The sequence below is a fragment of the Mya arenaria genome, chromosome 8, assembly GCF_026914265.1.
Source record: "Mya arenaria isolate MELC-2E11 chromosome 8, ASM2691426v1".
Taxonomy (NCBI): Eukaryota; Metazoa; Mollusca; class Bivalvia; order Myida; family Myidae; genus Mya; species Mya arenaria.
The window spans coordinates 18,524,890-18,541,015 of NC_069129.1; the positions used below are offsets into that span (position 1 = coordinate 18,524,890).

Below are 16,126 nucleotides of genomic sequence, written 5' to 3' on the forward strand. Positions count from 1 at the left end.
ATGCAGGTTTGGCACAGTGTTGCTTAATGATACCTTTAACGATTTGTTTTAAATGTAAAATTACCGTCCACACATGTAAGCAGCGCCGTCATAGCCCTGACTTCTCATCTTGTCGAGTTGAATGTTCAAGGCGCGCAGATTGCCCAAAAAGGCTGTGGTCAGCGTGGCACCGTCTGTGGCTTAACATTCGGCAAGATACTCAGCTAGCTTACCGGTCTTAAACAATATTGACACATCGCTAGTACTACTGAGCAACTAAAAAATTGGCGTATTTTGTTATAAGAGATGGAACACTAATATTTTGTATCCGTTTTATACTTACAGTAAGTAAGAATTCATCTATGACCCCCCTACATCCATTCAAAATATTTTTATTGTCTTTTTCGCATTTAAAAGTGATTTATTTTTTTACTTTCAATTCAAAAGTTTACTCGAACGAGTAAACGAGTATGCCACGCTACGGTACTGTTATATTCCTATATATATATATAATAAAAAGAAGCCATACAAAAAGAAGGCCACAGTCAACGTTTTCACATATTATTCGGGTGTCCTTGTTTGATTGTGTCAAATTGCTGATTGAAATGCCCAATTTTAATATCCTTTGTTTAATTGATCACAAACAAAAACAATTTGAACTGCCCATGTGGGTTGACAAGTGGTTTATTTAGTACCTTGATAATAAGATAAGAAAACACTTATTAAAACTCGACATTGCTACAAATCACTGAAAGAAATGCTCACCAAGATAGCAATGCGCCAGCCTGATTAACATATTTCAATGAAGTTTTAACACCGTATTTAGTAGTCTGTATAGATGCGTAACAATGTCACCCCAAGTATTATTGAAAGGCTCTTCATACAGTACATATGTACATTACTTTGCATTCTTATAGTTCTTGTATATGTATTTTACTGTGTTTCTGAACTTACAGTAAATGTAAATGACACAGGTATTTTCAATGCATTTCCATATTTTTTAATGCAGGATGAAGCTCAGCCAATACTTCATGCCGTAGATAGAGAAATATGAGCGCGGGAGACTTTTACTGACGTCGTGCATAACTGATGTCGTTGCAAACACCCACACAATATGCTCGTCAACTACTACAAAAACATCCAAAATACAGGTAATCTTAATTTTAGATTAGCCAGCTCAAAATCATTTTAAACACAATTTCCCTCCACATTGACAGAGCTACACATAGTATCTGCTATATCCATTATTTTGTCACTGCCAGGTCATACTTTTAACATCTACCACAATTGCAGTTTTGATAACTTTCCAATTATTCTCGTTCAACTTCAAATTAATATCTGTCTAGATGAAATATTTTAATTTTGCCCATGATTAAAATAAAACAGAATATATTTCAACTTATAACTATGTACACACCAGGTTAAAGGCTTTAATTTAATGATAGCATATGTAATTTTTGCAGAGAATCTGAATTCCCATTGTAAAAGTGACCAAGAGAGCTTCGGGGTTATTTACTTCAACCTATTGGAGGATCACATGCTGTAGGTTCAGTTAGCTAATGACACAAAGGCTGACCGGTTCCATAGAACTGATTTTGCTTTTGTGTCCTATCTTGACAAATGTTGATCACCAATTTTGTCAAAATATAACTTAACAGCTCGGAATGAGACCAACTTTCTTCATTAACACATATTTAATGTTTGCTTGGACATTTAGTATTGGACAATTCAGTTCTAAACATTATTGAATGATAAGCCTGTTGACATTTTGTAATTTTAAAAGTCTGCATATCCTTCATGCACTTTTTAGGACTGAAGTCTGAAAACTTTTAAAAAAAAAATGAATGCCTAGAAATAATTTGTAAACAAAAAATAATTTAAATAAAAACTACATGTACTGAAAACAGATTGTTTTGTCAACTTACAGAAAACATATTCCAAAGATTCTACAGTTATCAAATTGATTTTGGACAAACATTTTTGTTGTTTAGTTTACACTCCTAAACTAAAAGAAATATATATGGGATTTTCCCAAACAAAGAATACTACTTTAAATAAATGATACTTTACTTCAATAACCTTATTTCTGCGAACTGAAAGTATTTACTATGAATTATATTATCCAAAAGTAATAACAGCACCATGTTAGAATTTATCGCTTTAAAAATAATTGACGTTGTTTGCTCAGTTAGTTTCACTGCTGGAATGCATTGATTTTTATAGCAGGGTCAATACTCATAAAGCATCTGAATTTTGGTAGCAGGGTCAATACTCATAAAGCATCTGAATTTTGGGAGCAGGATCAATACTCATAAAGCATCTTAATTTTGGTAGAGGGTCAACTCATAAAGAATCGAAAGAGACTATCACGAGTGGTTTACTGCAGAATGCTAAAGTGCCAGATCAAATTTCTAGAAGGCTAGAAATGTGATAAAACTTGCGCAAATTTACTTTGTGATGATATTGCTATATTTCAGCGAAGAATTATTACAATAAGATTAAACGCATAAAACAACTGCTAACAAAATGAAAATAAGTATAAGCATACTAAATCAACTCAAAACGAAACAAATCTGGAAAAAGGTACAGAACCGGTATATAAACGTACTTAAACTGCTGAAAATTAAGAGGTTGAACAATTCTATAAAACTTTATACAATACTTCTAATAATGATGATAATCCTAATCTCATGAGAAATATTAATGATGAATAAATTGATAAAGAAATACCATTAACATAGTTAAGAGGGGCAGTTTTCTCCTTGAACATTAATAAAAGTAGCGATCTTGATAATACAGTCGCAGAAATGTATAAAACATTTTCCCACATAGCGCCGTTTCTTTCGAACCTATTTAATCATTTTATTATAATGGGAGGCGGAAACGTTGAAGATCCCAAAAATATAGAGTAATTACACTTATTAGCATCCTCTCAAAACTATTCTCACAAATATTATCAAATAAAAAGCTCATCGAACCGATTTTGCTTCCAAAAAGAAAGGTCGACGTTGTTTGATAAAATCATCTAGTCTTCAAACTAGTAATTTAAAGTATAAGCTTATAAGTACGCAGTTTGTAAAAGCCATACATACAATGTATAGTTCTGGAAGGTGTATATATATCATGTGTTCGATATAAAAAACCTGTCTCCATTCTCTAAAGTCATTTTTTTATAAAGGAACAAAACGGACCCAAGTTCCAGCCGGATGTTATTAATTCTCTTAAATGATGTATTATCAAATAATAATCATCTCTCTATTCACCATGTCTTTGCTTTTTACGACAATGCCATGTCTCGTAATTAATGTCGGTTATGAATGTTGTAAACGTTTAATGCTGAATAAATTCGTTGTTATGTTATATGTTCAGACGATGAATTGCAGACAATGACGTGCGTCTGTCTGTTTGTTATTTTATTTTGAAACCATTGTCCGTCCCTTCATGAGTATGATTGAAATCGGCTTGAGTGAAATGATGACCTACATTGTTTGTAACGCTAAATAACCCTATGAATGAAGTTAGTCAATTATACTGAGTGCATTATCAGTCGATCGTTGTTCAGAGGCAGTGATTACGAACAGTCTCAAGTCTGAGTTCAGACTCAAGACTCATTATGGCAAAACTTCATTTCATTGTAACTTTCCTTCTATCAGAATATTGATGGTAAAATTTGTTGAAATATATTAATATTTGAATGTTTTACCTTTATTTACATACATTTTTGTAAAAGAAATGAAATAGATATGATTTTTTTGTTCCTTTATAAAAATGCTTTTTTGAGTCTGAGTCTAGACTTGGACTGTTCGTAATCACGGCCCCGGATGGTGTCATTTGCAGTAACATTTTTGTTTAGATCATTAACTATCTCGTCTACTGTCTAATATCTTAAAGATGAACTCTTACTCCTAAATAAGATTTACCACAATTAAAACAATTCTTTTAATATACCAAAAAGATGAATGAATGTCGAAACTGATGTTTCTTATGAAGGATACTGGGTTTAATTTGATAGAAATATGCGGAACACACGGTACTTCTACCTTATGGTGCGATAGAAGATAAGTAAATATTTTAGCGCTCACCAATCGTGTAATATTATCGGCTTTCAGCTATAAAATAGACGGCTACAATTTTATTATCAGTTATTAATATGTTCCATAAATGCATTGTTCAGTAAGTATTTAAAGGTTCATCACTCAAAATGTTTGTTATACAGTGTATAAATTGATTATAAATAATAGGCGTGTCACCTTAAATAATGATGTATGTTAATTCTCTCTTATAAATTCAACTATTAATAATTATTAAAATCGAAGTATGTTTTTGACATATCATTTAATAAATAAATAATGAGCATGCATTCATTTAAATCCTAAAATTAATTTCGCAATCTAATGATAAATGTTGGTACATAATAACATTGTCAAACGTTGTGTGTGACATCAGTAACATTCACTTGATACATTGCTCAAAAAGTTTTTTTTTTTTTCAATGCATCATTAAAAGGACTTAAGATTACTATTAATTAAAGTGCCAGTTTATCTATCAAAGTGATATATAGTCTGCTAAGAATAATTATTGGTTTACAGATACTCTTATTACTCTATATACGCCACTTGCTTCACTCCAATGACAAAGCCAACATACACAATAACTGCTGACTATTATCCTACCACCCTATATTTGCCCATACTAAATTAACAAGCGTCTTTTTCGTCTATTTTGTCGTTCTCATGTGCGGACTACGTAAACTTATTTCTTGTCCTTAAGAATCATATGTCCTAATTATGTGCTGGAGTGGGAAGGTTTACAGGGTTACGCTTATTATAACTATCAATGAACTCTTTTAATCATTAAGTCCATATTGCTGTTTTTAAACATGTTTACTATCAGGATAATTAACAACAACATCAACAAGTGCAACAACATAATTTTATTTTTTTATTTAGCAAATAAGGTCGATTACACATCTGTTCTAACGTACATGTACATGCAAATAATTTCTTTAACCATTTAGTAAATGTTTAGAAGTATTTGGAAGAGGGTCAAATAATATGAAAGCAAATGCTGATATTAGATTAGATCAGTTAGTCGTATTTCTACATTCGATTAAATTTTAATTTGAAATAGGTCACATTAAATCAAAACTATATTTATTTTTTTCAAAATTTGCAATTCTAATTATAGCTTCCTTCGTATTTTGAATTTTTATCATGATTTTGTTTAAATTTGTAAGTGTCTACTTCCCAACATTCTGATCAGATTTATGACGTCAACTGTACAGAATCACAAGCAGAACAACAATAAAAAAAATCCCCAACAACAGCAAAAAATGGACCAAAACAAGAAAAAATACAACAACAACAACATCAACGAACTATTACATAATTCGAAGTACAATCGTACACCTCCGTCAAAATGCACACTTGTGAACGTATAAAATGGCACATAAGGGCTTATTACTTTGGGATGTGTTCGACCGAGGTCAGATCCTGAAAGATATATTCAAAAGCTCATTTCTCTAACAGGAAACGAAGTACATAATGAAAGGAAAAGGATATTCTACTCATCATGGTGGCTATGTGTACAAAATGTGTTGATAAGGAAGTATGAGGTGTAATAAAAGCTCACAAAGAAGAAAAATTGTAAACAAAGGCCTTTTTGTCTTACTTATTGTGTTGAAAACTGTACACAGTCTCAGCAAATTCTAGGAAACATCGATGTTGAAATCAAAAACTATCTGTACAGTTAATCAATTAAATTAATTTGGAAAGCACGATCGTAAAGCCAGATAAACATATGAATAAATCACTCTCGTGTCCATTTCGTGGGTAGAAACAACTACTAGTTTTTGAGAGGCCATATCAGTGCATCCATGCTGGGGATAAAACCCACAACCCATTTGGGTGTCAGGCGGCTAATTAAACCACTTGATCACTCTCACCCTGGTGGGGATCAAGACTACAACCTCTCAGATGAGTGGTTTACGTCTACAACCGTAGACCTTACCCCGACTCACACGTTGAATTTAAAGTCAAACGCATCGACTTTCATGTTTCATGCTTAGAAGTTACATTACAAATCAAATCCTTTATTGTTGAGAAAATATACCATTTTATAGATTATTTAAACTGAGTCGAAATGTTCTTACGAGGGTGGCAGAATGAAATGGTATAGGTCTCACAATGGCCACGAGTACTGGTTTCTATACATGAAATGGTTGCAAGAAAAACGGACATCTAATCTAATGAAAAAAAAAATCAGTCAAATTGTTTGCAAGCATACATCACAAATTATTTTTTAGTTCACTGGACATCCTAGAATATCGAACCTCATGACGAGCCATCCCTTGTACGTGACTGGGTTGATTCGGACACAGAGAGCAGTCACCTCCACTGGCAACATTGATGTAACAACCGTATTATCGTCTGTGTTTCCAGCGAATACCTATTGATATAATTGAATAATGTATCACAATGCGTTATATTTGCGTTTGTTTATTTTTCCTACAAGATAAATTACAGATTTAGGTAGCGGTTACAATTATAAAATACTGTATATAATCTAATGTCGAACACCACTCACCGATATGCGTTGGTTTGTATAATTTATAATTGAACGTGACATGTTAACATATGTAGAGCTCATAAATAGTCAGGCTCAAATTACACAAATGTGCAGATTTACATAGTCTCCCAGATTTATAGAAACAGGCTTAATTCCTACAATTGAACTTTCCAAATTGAAATATTTTCTTAAGATTATCTGGTCTCTATAGTTAAATGGACACTTCGATGTGTGTAAATCTTGTATTCGCTGTTTGAGTGCAAATACAATATAACAATTTGCCTCGTTCTCTTACTACATGTATAATTATTTCGATATGTACTTAAAGAGTTTAAGATCGAAATGAATTTAACAATCAAAAATACATGATAAAAGAGAAGATGTTTATCAAGGTAACGGGCTTGGCAACATCGATGTAACAAACGTATCCTGTTTCCGTGTTTCTGTAAACGTGTATCTGTAGTTTTTGTTTTATTTTAATATATGTTTGACACTGCAAATAAAGACAAGCGTATACAATGACACCATTTTACCATCTTATATGATAAACTATGATATGCGTTTAGCTGGTTTTTTTGTTATATAATTTAGCTTTACAGCAGATACTAATAAGATCACCAAATACTGGAATAGAGAAATGGACCATTTTCATTGGCTGTCGAAACCCGCCCTTATATGAGTGTGCTGTAAATACGTTTTAAAGGGCAGCCATTTCGTTGCAATTGTTTTGACAGGTGTGTTCCTTGCCTAAAACATGTTCGGAATAACCAGTCTTTAAATATTCTCGCATTACTTTGAACGGTTTGATATAACAGTTGTATTTTACCTATAAGCGAATTGAATGACAAATATTTTTTTGGAAAACGACGAAATGGACGTCGATTGTGAAAACAATTTTGAACTTTTGGCTAACGATCTAAGAAAACATCACGAAAAACCATGCTACTTAAGACTGTACAGTGCAATCGACTTCATTCATATCCGGACCAGAAACTCATGAAAGATATTATTAATTAATGCATACATGATTTATTGAATTCTACAATGTATGTATGCATGTGTATGTGATATATTGAGCTTCATGGCAGATGGATGCTTCTATGTTGTTTGTATGATGTATTGAGTTTTACAGTAGATAAATGCATGTATATAATTTTATGATATATTGAGCTTTAGTTTCAAACATATTGGAAGACATGTAATCTGCAATAATAGCAGTCGGAAAGACTTACTTTAACACAAGACTTAATTATCAACTAGTATACCCTATTTATCCCAATTCACTCGAAAGACTCTTCGATATGCTCAAAACAGGTTTTGCCTGTTTGAATGTAAATGCATTTTTATAAGCTGCTAGTCACAAAACCACAGACGATGGAACCATAGCTATCATAAAAGGTTTAAATTCTTTACCCGAAGAACACACTGAAATTAAGAGTGTTTTTATTTTATACACTTACCTTATCATACCCATTCGTGTCCATGATCGTACGAAAGCTAGCACAGTCACAGCTGTAGAGTACTTTGTACGCGGTCACATATTGACCGTAGTCGGCTTTCCCTTGCAAAGCCACACCTGAAACGTGCTTTAGACGATAGAACCGCACCTGGTAGAAAAATGCGTGAAGATATATTAAACATTATGTAAATGAATTAAACCATATCAAACAGTATGAAATATATCATTATTCTTATTAGTTCTTTCCCAGGTCCTTATTGAAATCGGACAAATATATTCCAACTGTCGTATACACAATTTGTAATGTCATTGTCTGATATGAACGGGTGACAAAATTCGTTACTCTCCACACATCAACCGTGGATTATTTCTTTCACATTTTATCGATTTAGGGTGTAACAAATCCAGTCACTCCAATGGTCATCTTATGATGATTTATATAGCCCGGTTTTTAACAAGAAGGCATTATTGTCAAAATGTTGAATTATATTATTGAGCTCTTGTAGATTTGAAAATATTTGTAAAGATCAACCGTCATTTTAGGCAGAGAATCAACATAACTGCACTGTCAAGTATGAAAGTTTTTGCGTAAGGTGCTCTGAATTTTATTCCTTCGTCTGCAGATAGAGTTGGGGTCCCTAATCATTGAAGTACTTGGGTTTTATCTATTAATTTATTATTATTTGTTTCATTATTAAGTTTTCTCAAGTAAATGCATACTTTTATAAGGTTTACCTTTTACGTTTTTACTTTATTCAGGATTGTTGGGATAAGATTTGTGCATGTAAACTGGTTAAAAACCCCAGTAAATTAACATTTTACTGACCGCTCCAAGGCGGTCCCTAACAATCCTTGATTTACATAGTATTACCTAGTTTTTTATATAGTAAATATGCACGATAGTGTTATTTGTGAAGTTTTGTGCTGTTGTTCCATGTTTCTTGTTTGTTTGTGCGTTTACCCTGTGCCATTAAACAGGGTTTATGTTTAAACTTTTGGATACTGAGTTTGTTTCTGTAGTTTTTTACATAAATATTGTTTCGAAATATAATAGTTATTTTCTGAGACACATCATATTAAGGTCAAACGTTTTATTCAAAAGGCTATAACAATTTTGAGATATTTAATTAATTTAAATGTTTTTGATTATACATGTACTTTGAATTGATAATTGATTGGTTTGAATTCGTTTCACACTTTGACTGACATTGATCGTAGTGTATACACACATGTTACTTATGGACTGTAGTTCTATAATATGTTTTTCAATGGAAAGTATATACGAAGCAAATATCAACTTATTGTCGTTCTCTGGACAGAATATCTATTACAACGTATGTACATTTATACCTGTATGTACTGGTACGTGTCAGGGATCCCTGCAGCCCATGACCCCTCATGTGCATCAGTCTTCACGGTATAGAGTCTAAAACCTCGGCTATCCGTACTCGGACTGTTATCAGTCGAGGAGGTTATCTGGGCGTCTGACACAGGCTCTGCTCCGTTCAAAAGATACCCTGTACTGTGACAGGCATCAGCTAAGAAAAGAAAGCTCAGTGAACTTCAAGTTGTTAAAACCTCAGCAATTTTAGCATGCCTTATATTTAATTGAATATTCACTAAATATGTATAAAAGTGACAATGTATACCATTTTCTACGTTTCATAATGAAAATCTATTTTACTTTAGTGTTAAGCTCGTGTTGCCTGCGTACTTCCGAAATGCCCAATCAGTTTAATGCATTCTTAACAGATTAGCAGTCTTAAACACAGAATCACTAAACATAATTATTGCAAAATAAGTTCCTACTCAACCGTCAAGCAAGTGCTTGGAATATAGAAGGAATATCAGTTAGATAATTGTAAGGCTATTGTTGATAATCGGAAACTAGAGGTTACTTCTTTAAAAAAACAGGCTTGTCAGCGCTGGTCATATCTGCAAAAGAATCAATGATGGACATTAAATTTATACATTGAACTTTAAACGATCCAGCATAGGGTCAACTTCTGGCTATGGCTGCCTTGCATACTATTTATGAAGTTCTTGGGTCCAATATTTATGCAAAAAGCTACAGAAACAAGCTCAGTAGCAAAAACCCGGTTTAGTGGCTCTGGGCAAACGCCAAAGACAAAGAACACAAAATCACAAACAAGAAACATAGAAGAACAGCACAAAACTCCACAAACAGCACAGTGCATACATACTATATATAAAAAAATAGGTATGTTTATCAAGAATTGTTAGGTACCGCCTTGGAACGGTCAGTACAAAGTAAATTTACTGGGGGTTTAAACCAGTTTATGTGCACAAAGCTCACTCTTATCCCAACAATCCTTAATAAAGATAAAACGCAAAAGGTAAATCTTATCAAATTATGCATTAACTTGAGGACACTTATCAATACAACAAATAATAATACACGTATAGGCAAACCCAGGCAAGTCTATGATTAGAGATCCCAACTCTATCTGCAGACGGAGGAATACAATTCAGAGCACCTAATGCAAAACCTTTTCAAAGATACGATGCAGTCATTGTTAGAAACTAAGATCCCACATAGTCTACCTTATAAAATAAAAGGTTTAAAACTGTGTGATCATAGAGTTTCATAATAAAAAAACATCATTGTACTAAAACTGGGAATAAATAAGGAAAACATTATTAAAAATAAAAGCGACATGTATTCGCTAATCTTTCATTCCAAATGATTTGAAAATGTAAATTATTTGAAGAAAATGAAGTCCAAGTTTAAAGTTCCTAGGTCGAAAGTTTCCACAGCTACTGGGCGGAAACGAAGTGTGACGTACGGACTGGTGACTTACAAATCGTTTTTAACCTGACGGTCACTGTGACCCTCACTACTGACTTCAAAAACAATGGGGTGCATCTCCTTGTCATGACCAGTTAGTATACCAGTTATGAATATCCTGGAACCAGTTGTTCATTAGTAATCGAGCAAAAACCTTTTTTCGCGACCATGACCTTTGACCTACTGGCCTAAAATATAGCGGTCACCTACTAGGCATGACTTAACTTGAATGAATATCAAAAATGACGATCCTGGGTGTAAGTGTTCTTTAGTTACTAAGCGCAAATGCGTATTGGCATGCCAAGTATGGTGTTCCTGCGTTCAAGGGTTCTGTAGTTATTGAGCGGTTATATCGTGTTTCACCTGAAGATCACCACGACCTCGACTACTGATCACAAAATCAAAAGGCTCCATTCTAGCCATGATCAACTCGCGTACTAACTATTCAATTCTAAGACACAAAGTATCTTCTGTTTTGGATAGGGAAACTGTGATCTTGACACTTGAAGTACAGATCTCAAAATCAAAATGGATCAACGACTGGTAATGATCAACCTGCATACGAAGTATGTAGCTTCTGGGTACTACTCGTTCCATAATTATTTAGAAACCAATTGTGACGTACAATCAGACAGACAGGTTAAAACAATGTGTCGGAGGAGAGATGTTATTATTTATATACAAAGACGTTAAATGCATATTTTAGAACAGTTCCAGTTTCAGTGAATTTGCAATATCAGCCATTTACTTGTGCATGCCTTCGGTTTACATATCAAAGTCACTGATACCTTGACCCTCGATCTTCTGATCTCAAAATATATAGGGGTCATATACTGGCAATGATCAACCTGCATACTCAATGAAGCTTCTGGGTCAATTTGTTATATAGTTATTGAGTGGTAATCAATTGTGAGGTACGGGGGGCTGGCCGGAATGATAGGTTAAAAACAATATGTCGGTGGAGAAATATAATCCTGTTTCAGTGTATGTGCAATATCAGAAAAAACACGGTTAAACACTCACTTCATAATATATATTGGGATGGCACACACTTATGAATTTAGGGCATGTGAATTGTGTAATAAAAAAGCAGCGATAAGAAGAGCAAGAGTATGTTTTGCCATAGCATTACATACATATTTTGAAATATTCCTAATAGCCCATCTGTTAGGGTTTAGATGAAATATATATTTTTTGTAAATAGTGTTTTAGATCGATTCCGGGCATGCTATGATCTCAGTAGAGGGGACAAATGTACAAGAAGTAACATACGGATTCAACCGTAATATACATGCATTTCATTATTCTACCGCGCGTAGAATTCGAAGAATGCGTCTTCCTTAACATGGGTATGACAAATTGCGTGATAAAAAAGGTGATTTGGATAGGCAGAGTCACAATACTTTTAATTAAAAAAACAAAACTTATTTTAAAATTGTATCGGAATATATTTGACGATGATTTCAAATACATGCGCAATTTGGTTAAGCCTATATAAACAACATTTGTTATATCAATTATTTCTTTAATTATAAGTTTTAGATATGCAGGAAAATGTATCGTTTGTGTGTACTCGTGGCGGATCGGCAAATTGGAAGTCATTGTCCTTGTTTCCGACATCCAACTTACCCCCGAATCAGTAATTTGGATCCGCCCCGAAAAAAAACACATTTGAAAGTTTCATTAACCACATATTTAACCTTGTTTCCGATTTAAAATAACCATTACATATGTTTCTGTATTGCACATGTGTAATAAAACAGTCTTTTTTTCTATTTGGCCTAAAAATACATAAGGTTCGGGTTATCCGACCCAAACTACGAAATAGGCACCGGCCCAACCGTTTTCATAGTCAGTTTTTTTTCCATTGCACTCTTTTTTTTAGTTCATTCGATATTTTTACGTACATCCTCTTACTTTATTTTTAACATTTATGTAATATTTTCCATGGCAATCAAATGGATAATATATGCATATGTTATGTCTATGTCTTGGGTAATCTTAAACAACCGCCGATTCGGGGAACAAGCCATATATCTACGTCACAACCTACAACATATATTAACTTACCACCATCTGGTTTAATCACAACCTTTGTGGTTTCATAAGTACTGATGACGTTACAATCGGTGTCGAAACTATAGAAACATGTTTTAGATACTTTGTCATATCCACAAATCCTGCTTGTGAACTTCCTTTTAGCCAAGACGCACATGGTTTGGCATTGTATAAGCGAAACACCAAAACTTCTTGAAGTCCATGATGTGACCTCCTTCCCTGCATAAACCTTTGCTCGAATTTTCTCGTTTGCCTCAACTTTTGTTGCTATTAGAAGAAATACAAATAACACCGCAACTTTTAAAGACATGATGATACTATAACTCTAAGCACGTCAGAGTGAAACTGACTACTGTGGAAAATTTCGATTATCAAATTCTAATTCATCTTGTTTTAATTACAGTTTGCAAATGACATTAGAATTACTTGTATGTTAGAGTTCACTTCTGCCCGTCTACTGAAAATAGTACGGGAGAACCCCGACTGATGCATTCGTCAAATGATGAACAGAAATATTGAAACATTCTCTATTGGCATTGGTCTATAGAAGAAATCAGATACCAAGAGGAATATAAGCATTGTATATTGACTTTAACTCCGCCCTAAATCCGAGATTGACTTCTAAACGAATCATGTTTCTAAGAAAACCAATAACTTTAAACTGCTGATATGCGCTGAAACTTTAGTGATCGTGCATGATTGATAGCGACAAACACGAAGAACTGCTAATATCGTCGCAGTACAAGTTTGGGTGGTTCTGTGCATGTTCTAGTTTAGGCGGGTTTACCAGGTGTGGTCAGGGTGGTCTCGTTGGTGTGAATGCTCTAGTTTGGGTGGTATACCCAGGTAGTGTAACAGTGGTCTGTCGTGGTGCATGTATAGTTTGGTCGGTATAACCGGGGTTGGTCGCGGTTCATACTCTAGTTTAGGCGGTTTAACCATGTCTTGTTACGGTGGTCTCGTTGCGGTGCATGCTATTGTTTGGGTGGTATACCCAGGTCATGTAACGGTGATCCCGTCGCGGTGCATATTCCGTTTTGGTGGTACAACCGGGTCTTATCACCGTGCATATTTAGTTTGTGCGGTATAACCAGGTCTCGCCACGATGCATGATCTAGTTTAGGCGTTGTAACAAGGTCACCTCCCGATGCATCTTCTAGTTCGGGCAGTCTAGGTCTCCTCACGGTGCATGTTCTAATTCGGGCAGTATAACTAGGTCTCGTCACTGTGTACGTCCTAATTCGGGCAGTGTTATCAGGTCTCGTCACGGTGCATGTTCTAGTTTGGGCAGTATAACCAGGTCTCCTCATGGTCCGTGTTCTAATTGGGCAGTTTAACCGGCTGTCGTCGCGGTGCATATTCTAAATAAGGCGGGATAATTAGGTCTCGACGCGGAGCATGTTTTAGTTAAGGCGGTTTAACTAGGTATTGTCACGGTGCATATTCTAGTTTAATCGGTATATGCAGGTCTTGTAACGGTATATATTCTAGTCAGGGCGGTAATAGCTGGTCTTGTCTCGGCGCATATTCTAGTTTGGGCGGTATAGGCAGGTCCTGTCACGGTATATATTCCAGTCTGGGCTGTATAAGCAGGTCTTGTCACGGTGCATATTCTAGCTTTGGTGGTATAACAAGGTCTTATCATGGTGCATATTCTAGTTTTAAAGGTATAACCAGGTATTGTTGCGGTTCATATTCTTGTTTTAAAGGTATAACCAGGTATTGTCGCGGTGCATATTTTAGTTTTGATGGTATAACCAGGTATTTTCGCGGTGCATATTCTAGTGTTGATGGTATTATCAGGTATTGTCACGGTGCAGTATATAGTTTTGTTGGTAAAACCAGGTCTTGTCACGATGTACATCTAGTTTAGCGGTCAAACCAGGTCTAGTCGCGGTATATATTCTAGTTTGGACGGGATAATCGGGTCTCGCCACGGTGCATGTTCTAGTTTTGGCGGTATAACCAGATCTTGTGACGGTGCAAGTAGTAAGTTATGTAGTATAGCAAGGTCTCGACGCCGTGTATGTTCTAGTTTTGGCGGTAAAATCCGGTCACGATGCCGCGCACTTTCTTCTTTGTGTAGGTGGAAATCTAAGCACCAAAGTTTCTGGTAGTTATAGCACCCCCTATCACAAACGTTATCGTTAAGTCTAGTGCCCGCTTGCTCCAACTTACGTTTTGTTTTTAACGCCCCTAGCACCGACATATGTGGTAGGGTCAGCGCCCCTTCCATCGGCGTTTGTCGTCGCTACAAATCCGCTTTGCACCGACGTCAGCTGTAGTTTAAGGTTCAAAAAGTATGTAACTAGCATAAGTAACGGGTCGCCTACACCTCCATGAGCGGTTAAGTCAGCTCAGTATAACACTGACTTAAGCGAAAGTTTCAGTGCATCATAATACCGCCGACCTAAGCAGTCGTCGGTGGCCTGTAGCACCGAAAATCATTAGCTACATTACAAAAAGCGTATTTTCGCACCGATGTAAACGGTAGCATAAGTGCCGAATAGCACTTGACAACATGTTTCTTACTGCGTCAAGAATACCGACTTTAGCGGTTGTTTTAGAGTCCAATAGCACAAGCCTTATCGGATGTTTAAAGACACTCGACACTCTGCCACTGATGTATTTTGTTAGTTGAGTTACTTTTACTGCCAGAATAAGGCGTAGGTAGCTTAACCGAGCCCTTTTTAAAACTAGGTAATAATTTTAGCGCCTCCACCACCGCAAGTTTTATTTACAGCGCCTCAAAACTCAGGCATAAGGCATAGGCGGGCGTCTTAGCACCCCCCTCCCCTCAGCACCAACGTAAGACTCAAAACAAATCGACCAAAGCGGTGGCACTGACTTTTGTTCCACTGCCCAACCTATATTTCAAAGCAAATAACCAATGGACATATAGCTTAAGCACCATTCTTGACATTAGGGTACTTTTGATCTGATTAACTTAGGTGAAGCTGATGCAAATTTGTTACATAACAACAATCCGTATATTGATAAAACGAAATAAAAACAAAACACACACTTGTTTGTAAACTTGCAGAAGAAAAACAGATTTATCCCAATTATTGCCGATAACTCTCATAAAATAATTGCGATACATTATTGATTGGGACAAACATTTTCACAACTTTTTTTTATCGTAGTTACTCAGCCATCTCCGGCATGCGTAATCATGGAAACGGCTATCTAGACTGTTTCATTGCGATATAATAGATAAAACTCAATGGTGTCGGGTAGATTCGGCCAAGTTA

At 35.2% G+C, this 16,126-nt stretch overlaps 1 protein-coding gene across 1 annotated transcript; it reads right to left on the reverse strand.

The window, feature by feature from the left end:
- Nucleotides 1-6,279: 6,279 nt before the first annotated feature.
- Nucleotides 6,280-13,061, reverse strand: LOC128244028 (inactive carboxypeptidase-like protein X2). The gene is made up of 4 exons (XM_052962046.1): nt 12,885-13,061; nt 9,356-9,543; nt 8,007-8,153; nt 6,280-6,426 (listed from the first exon to the last, which is right to left on the reverse strand). The coding sequence occupies exons 1-4, from the start codon at nt 13,027-13,029 to the stop codon at nt 6,280-6,282; spliced, it is 627 nt and encodes a 208-aa protein (XP_052818006.1). The 5' UTR covers nt 13,030-13,061.
- Between the last annotated feature and the right edge of the window lie 3,065 nt (nt 13,062-16,126).

Excerpts from the sequence above, each read along its gene's own strand:
- LOC128244028 (XM_052962046.1), bottom strand. The coding sequence starts at position 13,029 with ATGTGCGTCTTGGCTAAAAGGAAGTTCACAAGCAGGATTTGTGGATAT. Across the intron at positions 8,154-9,355 it reads ACACGTACCAGTACATACAG|GTGCGGTTCTATCGTCTAAA; the intron begins GTATAAATGTAC and ends TTTTTCTACCAG. Across the intron at positions 6,427-8,006 it reads ACACGAATGGGTATGATAAG|GTATTCGCTGGAAACACAGA; the intron begins GTAAGTGTATAA and ends TTATATCAATAG.